Genomic DNA, 14,868 nt, shown 5'->3' with positions numbered 1-14,868 from the left:
TATATGGTAAATGGCCTCAGATTGTTTGAAAATGCTCATATATTCACACAAACACTAGATCTTCATATCATATGATAGATCTCATTCTGAACAACTTTACCTCTGGGACAAATGTTGTTAATAAAACTGTTAATTAAATTTTCAAGATAATTTTAAAATGTTACTTTTGCAAACTATTACAAGGGTTTTAGCTGAAAATCAATAAAACCACTGAGGTACAATTCTCTAGACTCTGAAGGTCAATAATTATAAAAAAAATGGTTGAACAATTGCATTTGGACAACTATAAACCAGTAATTTTATTATATGTTCTTTACATAGTGTACACAAAGGCCTATTAATACAAACAGAAAGCCTACAAATTATCAAAACTGTGTAAAATAATGCATAATTTCATTCTTAACAAGCATGCAAAATTTAAGAGGAGATAGGTCAACAGTTATATTGGTTTAACACAGTGATGTATGAGAAATTGCCATTTATAACCACTAGATGGAAGCGGAAAACCACTAATGGGCTCATTCAGCTAACTTAAACAGTAATGTTGAAAGGTTTTATGAATTCATGCCAAAACAATAAAAAACCACTGTTACAACATTTGAAATCTCATTTAGTCAACATTTTCTATTTTGTTCATACAGACACATCAGTTTTTACAATTTTGCCACATTATGATTACAGTGAAACCTGAATGACATCTAAACTCTTAAAAACTAGTTTAATCATTTAATTTCAGTGTGTGTGTCTGTCTTTTGGATGTGTTTAAATGTCATCCATACATCCTGGTTGGCCGAGACCACCCCAGAGGCCTAAACTGCTTGAACCCCGGTAAATGCTGCTTGCAGCTTTAATTTATTTATATTTATTTTTTTGCCGAGTATGGATACAAGAGCCTGAAATTTATTAATTAATAGTAGAAATTTTTAAAGTAATATTGATTGATTCAAATCTGATACTTCACATTTAGTCATTAAATCTGATGTGTATATTATCTGATGAATGTATATGATTATAAGATTGCTGTGCAGATATTTTGGATGCTGTCAGCAACCTGTAAGCATGCATAGCTGTAGACTAAATGAAGTAGAAGCCCAGAGCATCGATTTCATCTCCACTTCTGCCTGTAATGCCATTAATCTTTCCAGACTTCACATCCAAACACACAGGCTGACCCAGTTGCTTACACTTCACAGATAATGTTGTCGTGACTCCATTGCTTTTTGCAACCACAAACTCAAACCCCCCACATCTGTTACCAGTTATATTTGGCCACAGTTTTGCATAAGTAATTTTGTCATAGTCATCAAACTTAATTTCTTGACTCTGCGATCCTGTTAAGTTACCCACTTTAATCATGTGGCCACAGTTGAAAATCACCTGGATTGAGGTCAGTGCTGTCTAAAAGGCAAAAAACAACAACAACAACAAACAAATAAAAAAGAATTGAAAATGTTAAAAAATTTTAGGAATAAATATGCTACAATAGAATGAAACCAAAACACACCTCTCTGTAAGTAACGTTGACCTTCTTAATGGTGACGTAGGAGGCAGACTTAAAGGAGAAATCATCACCTCCCGTCCCACCCACAATCATAGTTTCTGGTGAGATAGAAATTAAGAGAATGGTCAGTCCTCTTTAAAGGACTAAATACAGTAGAATTCACACACAGTTCAATTATTAATGAGAGTGACATTGACATTCAGTGATTGACTTCCTTATTAGCAGGACTCACAACTGCACCTGACTTTTATCCCAATCCCATACCCCCCAGAGCTGTGTGAGGCATGTTTTATTACAGATGTGCATACTTTATAGTGATGGGAAGTTTGGTTCTTTTCCGCGAACCGGTTCTTTCGGTGAACAGTTCATTCAATGAACAGTTCACCGGTTCTTTCACGCTCGATGTAATGACATCATTGGTGATGACGTAATAGTGTCAAGTCTATCAAACATTCAAATATATAAAGACAGTAAGCATAACTTTAGTCAGTTAAAAACCTCATAATCATGAAAAGCTTACAATTAAGTTTTTAGGTGTCATCAGCGCAGAAACCATGATCCACTTACTATACATAATCCATTGCGATGTATATGTTACTAAATGAACTTACGTTTCGCCAGATTGCCCTTCATCCAAGCCTTCGTTTACCCGCGCTCATAACATTAGCACAGAATCAGTTCAGAATCAATCATCAAAAGAATCAGTTAAGTTCAGACGCTCTGTGAGTCAGTCTGCTTCACACTGAATCACACATGCACAGTATCATCAGCTCCTCGGTTCTCGAATCGGACGCGTCTGACAGAAACTGTTCTCTGTTCAGTGTACTGGTGATCAGAAAACCAATGCAACCGGTTCTTGACTCGTGAACGAGTCAATGTTTCTTTCATTATCTGACTTGGCTCTGTGTTCATCTTCAGTTCTCTCTTCACAGCAGTTCAGTCAGTGTACTGTTTGAGTAAATGAATTACTCCGGGATATTGGTTTGTTTTATCTCAGAGGGAGTGTCAGCCACATTAAAAAAGTGAACAGCTTAAGTCATTTGTGGATTAATGGGTATTGGAGACGAGAACCATTTCAAACGATTCAGTTCGATTTGGTGAACTGGTTCAACAGGTTAACTAAGAAGAACTGGTTAAATCGAATAATCCATTCACAAAACGGACATCACTAGTACTTTATTTCACATCTTCTGAACTGTTGACAGCCAACACCTGCTTACCCCCAGTGAAAGGCTTAAAGGGGCCACAACAATTTGTAATATAACTCTGATGGGATTTATCTGAAAGAGGAAAGTCAAACACATCTAGGGTGGCTTGAGGGTGAGTAAAACACTGGTTAGTTCTCATTTTTAAGTAAACTGACCCTTTAAAAGCACTATCTAGCAGTGATGCGCGGGTTGATCCAAAATGAGCGGGTGTCTGCAGTCACCCGTGGTTACGAGTCATCCAAAAATATTTTTAATGATATTCGTGTCGCGGTCGGTCGGGTCGTTTGAAATAAAAATGCTAATTAAACCTTTGTAATTTATATAGTACTAGACACAATTTTGAAATACACAGGCCTACACTTTATTGGCTGAATAACTGGTTCAGAGATGACGGACGAGCTCAGTCTGTAGGAAGAGATGGAGGCGGCAAGAGAAAAGTTGAAGACCGGGGAGCAACGGCGCTGTTTTTTTTAAAACATGATTTTTACGACTTCATTAAGTTTTGTTTGATAGAAAACTCTTTTTAAAAGATGTTTGTTCTGTATAAATTGTATCTCAATATTTTATCAATCAATTGCCCTAACTCATCACATCAATTGCAATAAATAAGAAGAAAATATATAGCAGACAATGTAATGAGGCGCCGGCACTATCAGTTGTACAGTTCTCTCTCCACCTTCAATACCACCCCGGGCTCCCCGGGCGCCGCAGCATAAATGGCTGCCCACTGCTCTGGGTGTGTGTTCACAGTGTGTGTGTGTTATCACTGCTCTGTGTGTGTGTTATCACTGCTCTGTGTGTGTGCACTTTGGATGGGTTAAATGCAGAGCACAAATGTCACGTCACTTTTTACTTTCAATATAAAGGGGTGAATTGCCCATGAATGGAAAAAAAAAATTAGTTGGAGGCAGCCTTTATTTTTTTTACTATACATATTTTCGAAACCAGCAGGCCATTCTGGTTTGAGTGAGCGACCCCACTGAATGAGTGAATAGAGCGGAATATTCAGAAATGCGACAATAAAAAAAAAGTTATCATCTTGAGCAGAAAATAAAGATAACTAACAAATTCAAAGTTTAAGTTCCATCCCAAGCCATCCTAGTTTTCCCAAATCATAATTAGGCCTATATATTATTAATGCTAGATGTAGATCAGAAAGGTCTTGTTTCAGACGGCATATAATTTATAATTTAGCAACTTTTTCCTGTGGTTGAAGATGCATGTCACTGTTGTCTAGCAACTTTTGTTGTAGTTGTTTTTATATTCTATTGCTAAGATAAAATTCCTATTTTTAAAAAAAGCTGGGTGGATACCTAAAATACAACAACTGCTGTCATTAAATATTAATGGCTATTATTATTTTTAAGCTAGTGTAATGCTATAGCTAATGCATACAGGCTGATTTTAGCCCCGACAAGACTGATATTGTGAAATAAAACAAACTAATAAGGCTTGTTTTAATGACAGTGACGATGTTTATTATTACCTATACTATTATAACAGATCCATTTGTTCATGGATCATGATTCCAGTGATGACTGCATAGAATCGTTTCCAGTTCATCTAATCCAAACATTTAATTTAACTCTAGAGCGTTGTAAAATACAACGTAAACAAGTTTAACAAAATGTAATAATTTCCAAAAATCACAACATGTTTTATCTACAGAAATATTCTGCTTCAGTTCATATTTTTTGGCATTTAGACTTTCAAATACAATATTTTTACTGCTGTGAATAACTTTTGCTCTCCTACTTGCTGGACACAAAGCGAGACACGCACATTCAGAGTGGTCTACGTAGCTCTTGCACAATTCAATATTACAAAAAAAATCTTATTTTTTAAGGTGATGACTTCATAAAATATGACAGACATTTAAAGCTTCATTGTAAAAACTCAAAAGAAGCTTTGAATGTAAATATGATATGACAAAAAATGGCATTCAGTTCAATCTAGTATGAATGGTCAGAATGACTGCTATGGCCACTCTAGTAGTTATAGAATTCCAGTAGTTCAAATAAAGAAGCGACTCAAGTCCGAGTCACTAACTCAACTGCTCATCTCTGGTGTGTATAAATCAATTTAAGCTGTTAATCAATGTATCAATTCTGATAAAATCATTTGAATATTTCTTTTATAAAATATATACATGTACATGAACAAACGATTTGTAATCATTATGTAATGTTCTGTAAAACTGTAAAACATATAATGTTTGTTGCTGATTTATTGATTAAATGTATTATAACGTTACCATAATTATTTTTGGATTCACAACTGGATAAAAAAGGAAAAAAATTTTTTTTTTAAATCACACATACCAGGACAGAGATGTCTTCCTTGGTTTGCCATCTCAGTTGTCTATAATGCCTTGTCTGTAGTCTGTAGAAAAAAAAAATCAAGTACAAGTATCTTGTAGTAATTTTATCTTTCTAAAATTCTCGTTAAAAATCAAGTTTTCTAAAAAGGTAGTTCAAATCAAATAAATACACAAACATTAAGAGTATTAATTCAGGCAAAATCCAGTAAAATTTTTCCTTCACTGAATGCTTTACTGAAAACTATCCATTAACTATCCATTTAACAATTTCTACATTACATTTGCATCTGATTGGTTTTAAGATATGTATTTTACCTAATGCATTCTGATGGTGCCCCTGCAATGCTGCTGGCATTTAAACCAACAACAGGTTATTAGTTGTCTTAGTGCATACCATTGCCTTGTACCTTACATTTGCAATGAAAATAAAGTTAAATCTAATCTAATAACACACTACCTGTCTATGTCATTGTAAGTCACGTCTCACCTGGAGTTTATGCAGAGTCTGTGGTATATTAAGAAGTGAAGCTGACTGGAAACGTCTTCGACTGAAGTCTGAAGCACACTGGATTTCTTTACTCATAGCCTATTTATAGTAGCCTACTGATATCAGGAAATTATTTATAAAAGCTTTTTCTCTGGAAGGAAAACTTCCACAGAAATATACATGTAATTTGATGGCATATTGCCCAATAAGAGGGTGATCATCCATAAAACTCTCAGCCTCACCCACTCCTTCCTGCGTTCTGATTTATGTCACTGTTTACACTAGAATCTGTTTTTCGAATGTACGTAACGGATTTCCAGTGAAACATTCCAGTCTCCCAATCATTGACTAAAATTGTGTAATTTACCATCCCGTTGTTAAAAATTGTTTAGATAAGACCAGATCAAAAGACGTTTATACCTATAAGCGCCAGCGGGTCATATTTACCTGCTAAATAATGAATGTATTTCCGTGCTGTCATTTTCTTGCCGCTTATGTTTTAACATTGTACACATTCCTAAGCAAGCCTTTCACTAACTGAATGAAAAATGAGAAAAAAGAAGGTCATTTATGGATGCAGAAATGTATTAGAAACACTATTTGATATTAGCCTAAGTTTATTGGTGTTCTCTTATTCAAATAAAAAATGAAAATTATTTATTCAAACTAAACCAATTAATAATTAATTAGGTGAAGGTGGTTGATTTTAATTAGATGCTTGAATTTGCCATTGCATCATGCAGTGTGGTGAATAATTATTGTCTATAGGCTACTTTATTAATTTAAATGAATTGAAATTGGTTAATATGTTATCTAATATGATTATATTATCATAAATTAATTAATGGAAATGTAGTATAATATTATAACACCCCAATATGTAATTACTCCCTTCTAATATTTATTGTCAGTGCTGGCTTGTTTAACTTATATTGACTGTTATGAAAAGTGATTAGTGGCATGCATAAAAAAAGCCTTGAACATAAAACAGGACAAAAATATAGCTGATGAATAGACATGAATAGACAATAATTTCATGACTCTAGACACTTATTTGTGTACAAACCCAATTCCAAAAAAGTTGTGACACTGTACAAAAAAGGAATGGAATAATTTACACATCTCATAAACTTATATTCTATTCACAATAGAATATAAATAACATATCAAATGTTGAAAGTGAGACATTTTGAAATGTCATGCCAAATATTGGTTCATTTTGGATTTAATGAGAGCTACACATTCCACAAAAGTTGTGACAGGTAGCAATAAGAGGCCGGAAAAGTTAAATGTACATATAAGGAACAGCTGGAGGACCAATTTGCAATTTATTAGGTTAATTGGCAACATGATTGGGTATAAAAAGAGCCTCTCGGAGTGGCAGTGTCTCTTAAAAATCAAGATGGGCAGAGGATCACCAGTTCCCCCGATGCTGAGGCGAAAAATAGTGGAGCAATATCAGAAGGAGTTATCATCCATCAATGCTGAAATATATATCCAAGTTCTAGAACAACATATGCTCCCATCCAGACGTCGTCTCTTTCAGGGAAGACCTTGCATTTCCATCATGACAATGCCAGACCACATACTGCATCAATTACAACATCATGGCTGTGTAGAAGGATCGAGGTACTGAAATGGCGAGCCTGCAGTCCAGATCTTTCACCAATAGAAAACATTTGGTGCATCATAAAGAGGAAGATGTGACAAAGAAGACCTAAGACAGTTGAGCAACTAGAAGCCTGTATTCGACAAGAATGGGACAACATTCCTATTCCTAAACTTAAGCGACTCGTCTCCTCAGTCCTCTGACGTTTGCAGACTGTTATAAAAAGAAGAGGGGATACACACAGTGGTAAACATGGCTTTGTCTGAATTTTTTGAGATGTGTTGATGCCACTCAGTTTAAACATTTTGATATGTCATCGATGTTGTATTCTGAATAAAATATCACAATTTGAAACTTCCACATCACTGCACTCTGTTTTTATTCACAATTTGTGCTGTGTCCCAACTTTTTGGGGAATCGGGTATATATATATGCCTTTGTGTGAAGGCTTAGACTGTAGCCTAAGACTATCCTACGTTTTGAAATGAACTCACTGTAAATTTTCAAATGGTTAAGGATGTTACAATGTTATATTATAATTTTGTTGTTTTACTTCGTCCTTTCATCTCCGTTTACAAACCAACATTTTACAATTACATTTGGTGCGCAATCCGTCCCTTTTGCCGTTTCGCGAATGATTTTAACATGCGACTGACTTGCAGTTAACGTCTCTGCCCTGCGGTGGCTTTATATACTTTACATTAAAATTTAAAGTCTTAAAACTATGCAGTCGCTGGTCCATAAGAACAATATTGTCAGTGCTATATATTGTAGAATTATAGAATAGTGTCACAAGGATATATCCCATATTTTTGCATCTGGTTCCTTCAACAAAATCCCAGAATTTTTTCATTTCCTTATGGATTATTGTAGACCATAAGCTCTGTTACAACAGGAGTTTATAATTCAGAACACAGTTTAAGATATTTTCGATTTAGTCCGAGAGCTCTCAGTCCCTCCATTGAAGCTGTGTGTACGGTCTACTGTCCATGTCCAGAAAGGTAAGAAAAACATCATCGGGGTGGTCACGTGACCCAGAGCGAGATGGCTGCTTGAGTACTCGGCTCCGCTCTAATATTCAACTAATTAACGTTTTTTCCTCCGAATCTTTCGTTTTAAACAATTTTACAGACCTTCAGTCATGTCTGACCCCACTTCGGACAAGGATTTTCCGATTTTCGGATCAACACGCTCGCAGAAAGCAAAAGAAAAAGACAAAAAGAAGACCACTCATTCCTCGCCGCTAGCAGAAGCTAATGCTAATCCAACAGAAGTTGAATCGGACATGGCGCTGGTACTTTCTGAAATAAGAGCCAATGGTTCACGTCTTGAGGGAATAACTAATAGGCTGGAGGGAATAGCTGGATCCGTCTCCTCTCTACAGAATTCGTTTGCGGCTCTTACTGAGAGGATTGACGGCATTGAGACCCGTTTAACAGAAGCTGAAGGGAGAATTTCATCTGCAGAAGACTCAGTGGCAGTGTCCGAGAGTCAACTTGCTAATTTACATACCAAAGTGGAACAGCTTCAGTCAAAAGTGGACGATTTAGAGAACAGAGGTCGACGAAAAAATTTGAGAATAGTTGGCCTACCAGAAAGAGCGGAAGGTTCCGGTCCACTCGTATCATTTCTCCGTTCCTCTATTCCCAAATGGCTAGACCTGCCTGCAGACTCTCTCACACTGGATATTGAACGGGCCCATAGATCTCCTACTTTTGCGCCCAGTAATCCGAATTCACCCCCGAGAAGTGTTCTGGTTCGCTTTTTGCGATTTACGGAAAAGGAAACTATTCTGAGGGCAGCGTTGAAGAAGAAGATTATTCATGACGGCGCAGAGCTTCGGTTTTACTCAGATCTTTCTTCGAGTGTCCTGCAGAAACGACGCGAGTTCAACTCAGTGGTCAAGATCATGGTCTCCCGTGGCATATATCGCGGATTCGCCTACCCTGCTCGGCTAAGATGCTTACACTCGGGACAGATCCGCTTGTTTGATGATCCGAACTCGGCTCAAGTTTTTCTCGACTCTATGGACAGATAATTTTTTTTCTTTTCATCTTCAGCTGTAATAAACGCTATATTTTTCGGAGGATTTTTTTTTTTTCTTCTTCTTCTGAACCCGCCAGACTTGTAAGTGATTAAGGGTAGCTTTTTTATTTTTTTTTATTTTTTTTTATACACTTTATTGTTATTATTTATGTATTTTTAAGGTTACTTTTGTTGCTACTTTTTGCTGCTTTCAATATTTGCTACCTTGAATCACTTTTTTTTTATTTTTTTTTTAAAGGGGATCTAGATGTTGTAGGCTCAATTTTCCCTTTCCTGTACCCCCTTTTTTATTTATTATTATTATTATTTAATCATTGGGTTCAGTAATTTTAATTACGTATTGGATTTTATTCATATAGGAGCGATTCTTGAGAGGGCTTTTTTCCTCAGTGGCATTATTACGATGATATCTTTATTTATGTTCCTTATCTCATTTTGTGACTTAGTGATGTTCTTTGTGCCCTATCGTTTGGGGATGGGGCCTGGGGGGGTGGATTTTTTTGGGGTAACTCAGTGTTCAATTTGTGGTACTGTTCTGTTCAAACTTGGTGTCTTTTATATACAGGATCTACGTTTATCATCATCAGCTCATCAGCATCTTAATTTGTTTGTTTTTTTGTTTGCATGCATGATATTCTCAAATTAGTAACTTGGAATGTGAAGGGTATCGGCCACGTTATAAAGAGGAAGAAAATTTTGACATTTCTCAAAAAGGAACATGTGTCCATTGCTTTGTTACAAGAAACCCACTTATCGGACACTGAACATTGTAAACTCAAAAGAGACTGGGTGGGTCAGATATATTACTCCTCTTATACGTCAAATAGTAGGGGGGTGGCAATTTTAGTTCACAAGAACATTTCATTCAATCTGGATTATGTAGAGTCTGACTCTGAGGGGAGATTTGTACTAATCTCGGGCTATATTTTCGGAGTGCATCTCACTATTGGAAATGTATATGCCCCAAATATTGATTGCCCCAATTTTATATCTGAGACCGTTTTGCATTTTAACCAGTTTTGTGGAAACCTGGGGTTCTTAGGTGGTGATTTTAATTGTATAATTGATAATAATTTGGATAAATCCACTCCGCAGACCACGACAGGTCACAAATCCTCCCGTACTTTACGAAATGTTTGTAAAGATTTAGGCCTAGCAGATATTTGGAGGGAGCTACACCCGAAAGACAGAAATTACACATTCTATTCTCACCCCCATAACTCTTATTCCAGGTTGGACTATTTCTTTGCACCATCTGAATGTATTCACCAAGTGAAATCCTGCTATATTGGCCCTATTGCTTTGTCCGACCACAGCCCTGTATATTTAGACTTGGATATCAATTTGTCCATTCCTAAATTCAATTATTGGAAGTTTAATACTTCACATTTGAATAATGACAGCTTCTGTACGTTGCTTAAACAGAAAATAGTTCAGTACTGGCAGGAAAACCATAACTCTCAAGTTTCTTCTGCGACAAAGTGGGATGCCGCTAAAGCGGTGTTACGGGGCCACATTATTTCCTATTCTTCTTTAGTGAGTAAACTCAAGACCAAAAAAAGGAAAGAATTAGAGACAGAGGTGATTCACCTAGAAAATCAACACAAACAAACACCAAATCAAACCAATTGGATTCAGCTAAACAGAGCAAAAGCAAAATTAAATTTAGACCACACAGAGCATATCAAGAAATTACTGTTTTTTAGTAAGCAAAAATATTACGAATTCGGAAATAAACCTAGTGGTTTACTTGCGTATCAACTTAAAAAAACACAACAAGAAAGAGTTATAAAGGCAATCAGGACACCAGAGGGCAAGGTCTCTTTTGATCCTCAGACAATTAACAATACTTTTTCAGATTTTTACAGGACTTTATACAAAGCTGAAGGCTGTTGTTTAATGAAAGATATATCAGATTATCTGTGTAATTTTTCTCTTCCTGTTGTTTCTGAAACAAACAGAGCTCTTTTAAATGCCCCTTTCACTAAGGAGGAAATCTGGCAAGCTATTCAGTCCATGCCATCAGGCAAAGCCCCAGGCCCAGATGGGTTCCCGCTTGAATTCTACAAGCAATTTTGGCAAGATATTAGCCCAATTCTAATGCCTGCAATTAATCACCTTTCAGAGCTAAACTTAATGCCTGAGTCTTGGTCCTCTGCCATCATCAGCCTCATTTTAAAAAAAGATAAAGACCCTTTGGATTGCTCCTCTTACCGCCCAATCAGTTGATTGAATGTAGATTACAAAATCATAGCTAAAGCATTGTCTCGACGCCTCGAATCCGTCCTTCCTTCTATCATTTCCCCTGATCAGACCGGGTTTATAAAATCTAGATATGGTTCTGACAATATCCGTAGATTACTGAATATTCTAGATTATGTACATACGACCAAGGATCCCCCATTAATTGTTTCGCTTGATGCCGAAAAGGCATTCGATAGGGTGGAGTGGCCTTTTCTTTTTGCCATATTGGAGAAGATAAATTTAGGACACAATTTTATTAATTTGGTTAAACTCTTTTATTCCCAGCCTATGGCGTCGGTTAATACAAACCGTCTAGTGTCTGGCAGATTTCCGGTTGGTAGAGGCTGCCGCCAAGGTTGTCCACTTTCACCTCTTTTATTTTCTTTGGTAATTGAACCTCTGGCTGCAGCAATGAGGGCCAATACTAATATACAGGGTATCAGAGTAGACTCAGAAGAGCATCGTATTTCTCTTTACGCTGATGATGTGTTATTATATTTTAAATATACAGAGACTTCCATTGACACAATTCTATCGATTATTAGTGAATACAGTACTTTCTCTGGGTATAAAATTAATCTGAATAAATCTCAGGCTTTATACCTGTATGCTCCCCCCGAGGCTGCTTTGGGCTCTCCGTTTCGCTCTGCTCCCTCAGGTTTTCAATATTTAGGAATAAACATTACACCCAATTTGAGTGATTTATTCAAAGCTAATTACACCCCATTAGTTACCAAAATTTGTCAGGACCTGTCCGATTGGTCAAACCTCCCTATTTCTTTTTTGGGCAAGATTAACGTCATAAAGATGAACATCTTACCTAGGTTAAACTTTTTATTTCAAAATCTGCCCTGTTATTTAACTGCTGTTTTCTTTAAAAATGTAAATTCCACTATATCAAAATTTATATGGAATAAAAAAAAGCCCAGACTCAAATTTTCTATTTTACTGAAACCCAGAGAATTAGGAGGGGTCGCACTCCCTAATTTCCAGTTATATTTTTGGTCTGCCCAGATTAAAAATATGATCAATTGGTTTTTAAACAGAATGGACTCACAGTGGGTAGGGATTGAGGCTTTGCGATGTTTTCCAAATTTGTTGTGTACCCTACCATTTATTTACAATATACATAAAATTGAATCAGTATCTAATATTTTTACGGTATCAAACACTCTCCTAGCATGGAAAGATATTTTAAAGTATTTGAACATTCCAAACATCCCATCTTTAAAATCTCCAATTTCATTCAACCCTGATCTACCCCCTGCTATCCAGAACATTGGTCTTCGTTCTTGGAGATTGAGGGGAATTTTGGAGCTAGGTCAGCTTTTTGACAAGGGCCATCTCAAATCTTTTCAACTGCTAAAACAAGAATTCAATTTACCTAATAAGGATTTCTACAAATTTTTGCAACTACGACATTTTCTGGAATCACTTCTAAAGGATGAGAGAATACGCTTAGATCTCGTTGACATAGAAAAACAACTGTACTCTTCAGTTTCTCTTAAAAATAGGATTTCTGTTTTTTACGCCATGTTTTCTAATGTCGGTTCCTCCTCCTTAGATCCTCTGAAACTAGTATGGGAAAAAGATTTTGGAACTAATCTCAGTGACGATGACTGGGTTTCGGCCTGTTCTGGCATCTTCTTTAGAGGCGCATCAATATCAAACCATGAGCAAAGCTTCAAGTTCATTTACAGGACTTATTTAACACCGGTTCGCCTCCACAAGATCTTTCCTAATGCTTCCCAACTGTGTTTCAAATGTAAGTCTAATATTGGTACGGTCATGCATGTGTTCTGGGACTGTGATATGATCAAGACTTACTGGAAAGAGATACATAAAGCTGTTCAGAAGATTATTGGTAAATCTTTTGCTTTATCCCCAAGTATCTATCTCTTGAACTGTAAAGCTGAATTACATCTCAACCATGATCAAGAATGTGTGTTACATTTCTGTGCCTTTTTGGCGAGAAAATGTATACTTTTGTTGTGGTCCACTCGACATGTCCCTTCCATCAATATGTGGTTGAGTCAAGTTGCCACATATCTACCTTTAGAAAAACTAACCTGTGATTTACACCAGAAGTCTAACGACTTTTGGCGTGTTTGGTCCCCTCTTTGGAATTTCCTTGAGAAAGTATGTTGATTGTCTTTATTTCTTGATTTTTGTTTGGACTGGTGCTATTGCCCTTCATTCAACCCTTGAACTATCATTGTATAACTTTATGATGGACTGTATGATGGATGACTGTGTATACTGCTATGGGACACCTGTACCACGGTTTTGTTACTGTAAAACTATAAACACATAATAAAAAAAAAAAAAAGAAAAACATCATCAAAGTAGTCCATGTGACATCAGACGGTCAGTTAGCATCGAAAATACATTTTGGTCCAAAAATAGCAAAAACTACGACTTTTTTCAGCATTGTGTTCTCCTCCGTGTCTGTTGTGAGAGAGAGTTCAAAACAAAGCAGTTTGTGATATCCGGTTCGCGAACGACGTTACCTATACTATTATAACATTCGATGTTACCGGATCTTTTTGAACCACTTCACCAAACCGAACTGAATCGTTTTAAACTGTTTGCATCTCTAATACGCATTAATCCACAAATGACTTAAGCTGTTAACTTTTTTTATGTGGCTGACACTCCCTCGGAGTTCAAACAAACCAATATCCCGGAGTAATTCATTTACTCAAACAGTACACTGACTGAACTGCTGTGAAGAGAGAACTGAAGATGAACACCAAGCCGAGCCAGATAACAAACAAAAAGACTTCTTCGCCTTTAATTTCTTTAGATTCCTAGCATTTTGACACAGGCCAGCTGTGCTGTAATAATTGGAAAAAAATAAAAATAAATTAAATATAAGGTGAATGGAATAAACAACCATATATATTGTTATTTTACTCAGCAAAACATTATTAACTTGAACTATAACTTTAACTAAATAGTATATTATATATACAGGTGGCGCAAAGGGACGAATTGTGAAATGAATGTAATTGTAAAATGAGATAAAAGGAGTAAGTTAAACAACATTAACATTATGATATAACATTGTAAAATCTTAAAAAAAATATTAAAACATTTACAGTGAGTTAATTTCAAAACGTAGGATAGTCTTAGGCTACAGTTTACTCATCAAAAATTAAAAGAAGACCTTTACACAAAGGATCATATGCATGCTATTGTTATTAAACAGTAAATAAATATAAGGCCTATATATATATATATATATATATATATATATATATATATATTAGTGCTGTCAAAATTAGCGCGTTAACGCATTCGATTAATTTGAAATATTTAACGCGTTAAAAAAAAAAAACGCAATTAACGCGGTTGCAGTTTTTTTTATTTCCAGTTGTGGCCTATGTGTGTTCAACGTGCAAAGAAATATGGATAAGACCAAGGAAGGACTTTTAACAACATTAAAAGTTA

General features: G+C 36.0%; 1 protein-coding gene across 1 annotated transcript; it reads right to left on the bottom strand.

Moving 5' to 3' along the window:
- Nucleotides 1-804: 804 nt before the first annotated feature.
- Nucleotides 805-5,621, bottom strand: LOC113072930 (aerolysin-like protein). The gene is made up of 4 exons (XM_026245809.1): nucleotides 5,517-5,621; nucleotides 5,031-5,091; nucleotides 1,505-1,599; nucleotides 805-1,398 (listed from the first exon to the last, which is right to left on the bottom strand). Exons 2-4 carry the CDS (start codon nucleotides 5,059-5,061, stop codon nucleotides 1,075-1,077), a joined length of 450 nt encoding a protein of 149 aa, XP_026101594.1. The 5' UTR covers nucleotides 5,062-5,091; nucleotides 5,517-5,621; the 3' UTR covers nucleotides 805-1,074.
- Between the last annotated feature and the right edge of the window lie 9,247 nt (nucleotides 5,622-14,868).

Source organism: Carassius auratus, unplaced genomic scaffold (genome assembly GCF_003368295.1).
Source record: "Carassius auratus strain Wakin unplaced genomic scaffold, ASM336829v1 scaf_tig00011025, whole genome shotgun sequence".
Classification (NCBI taxonomy): domain Eukaryota; kingdom Metazoa; phylum Chordata; class Actinopteri; order Cypriniformes; family Cyprinidae; genus Carassius; species Carassius auratus.
Note: the sequence above shows the minus strand (reverse complement) of the source record. Positions and strands in the feature narration are given on the sequence as shown.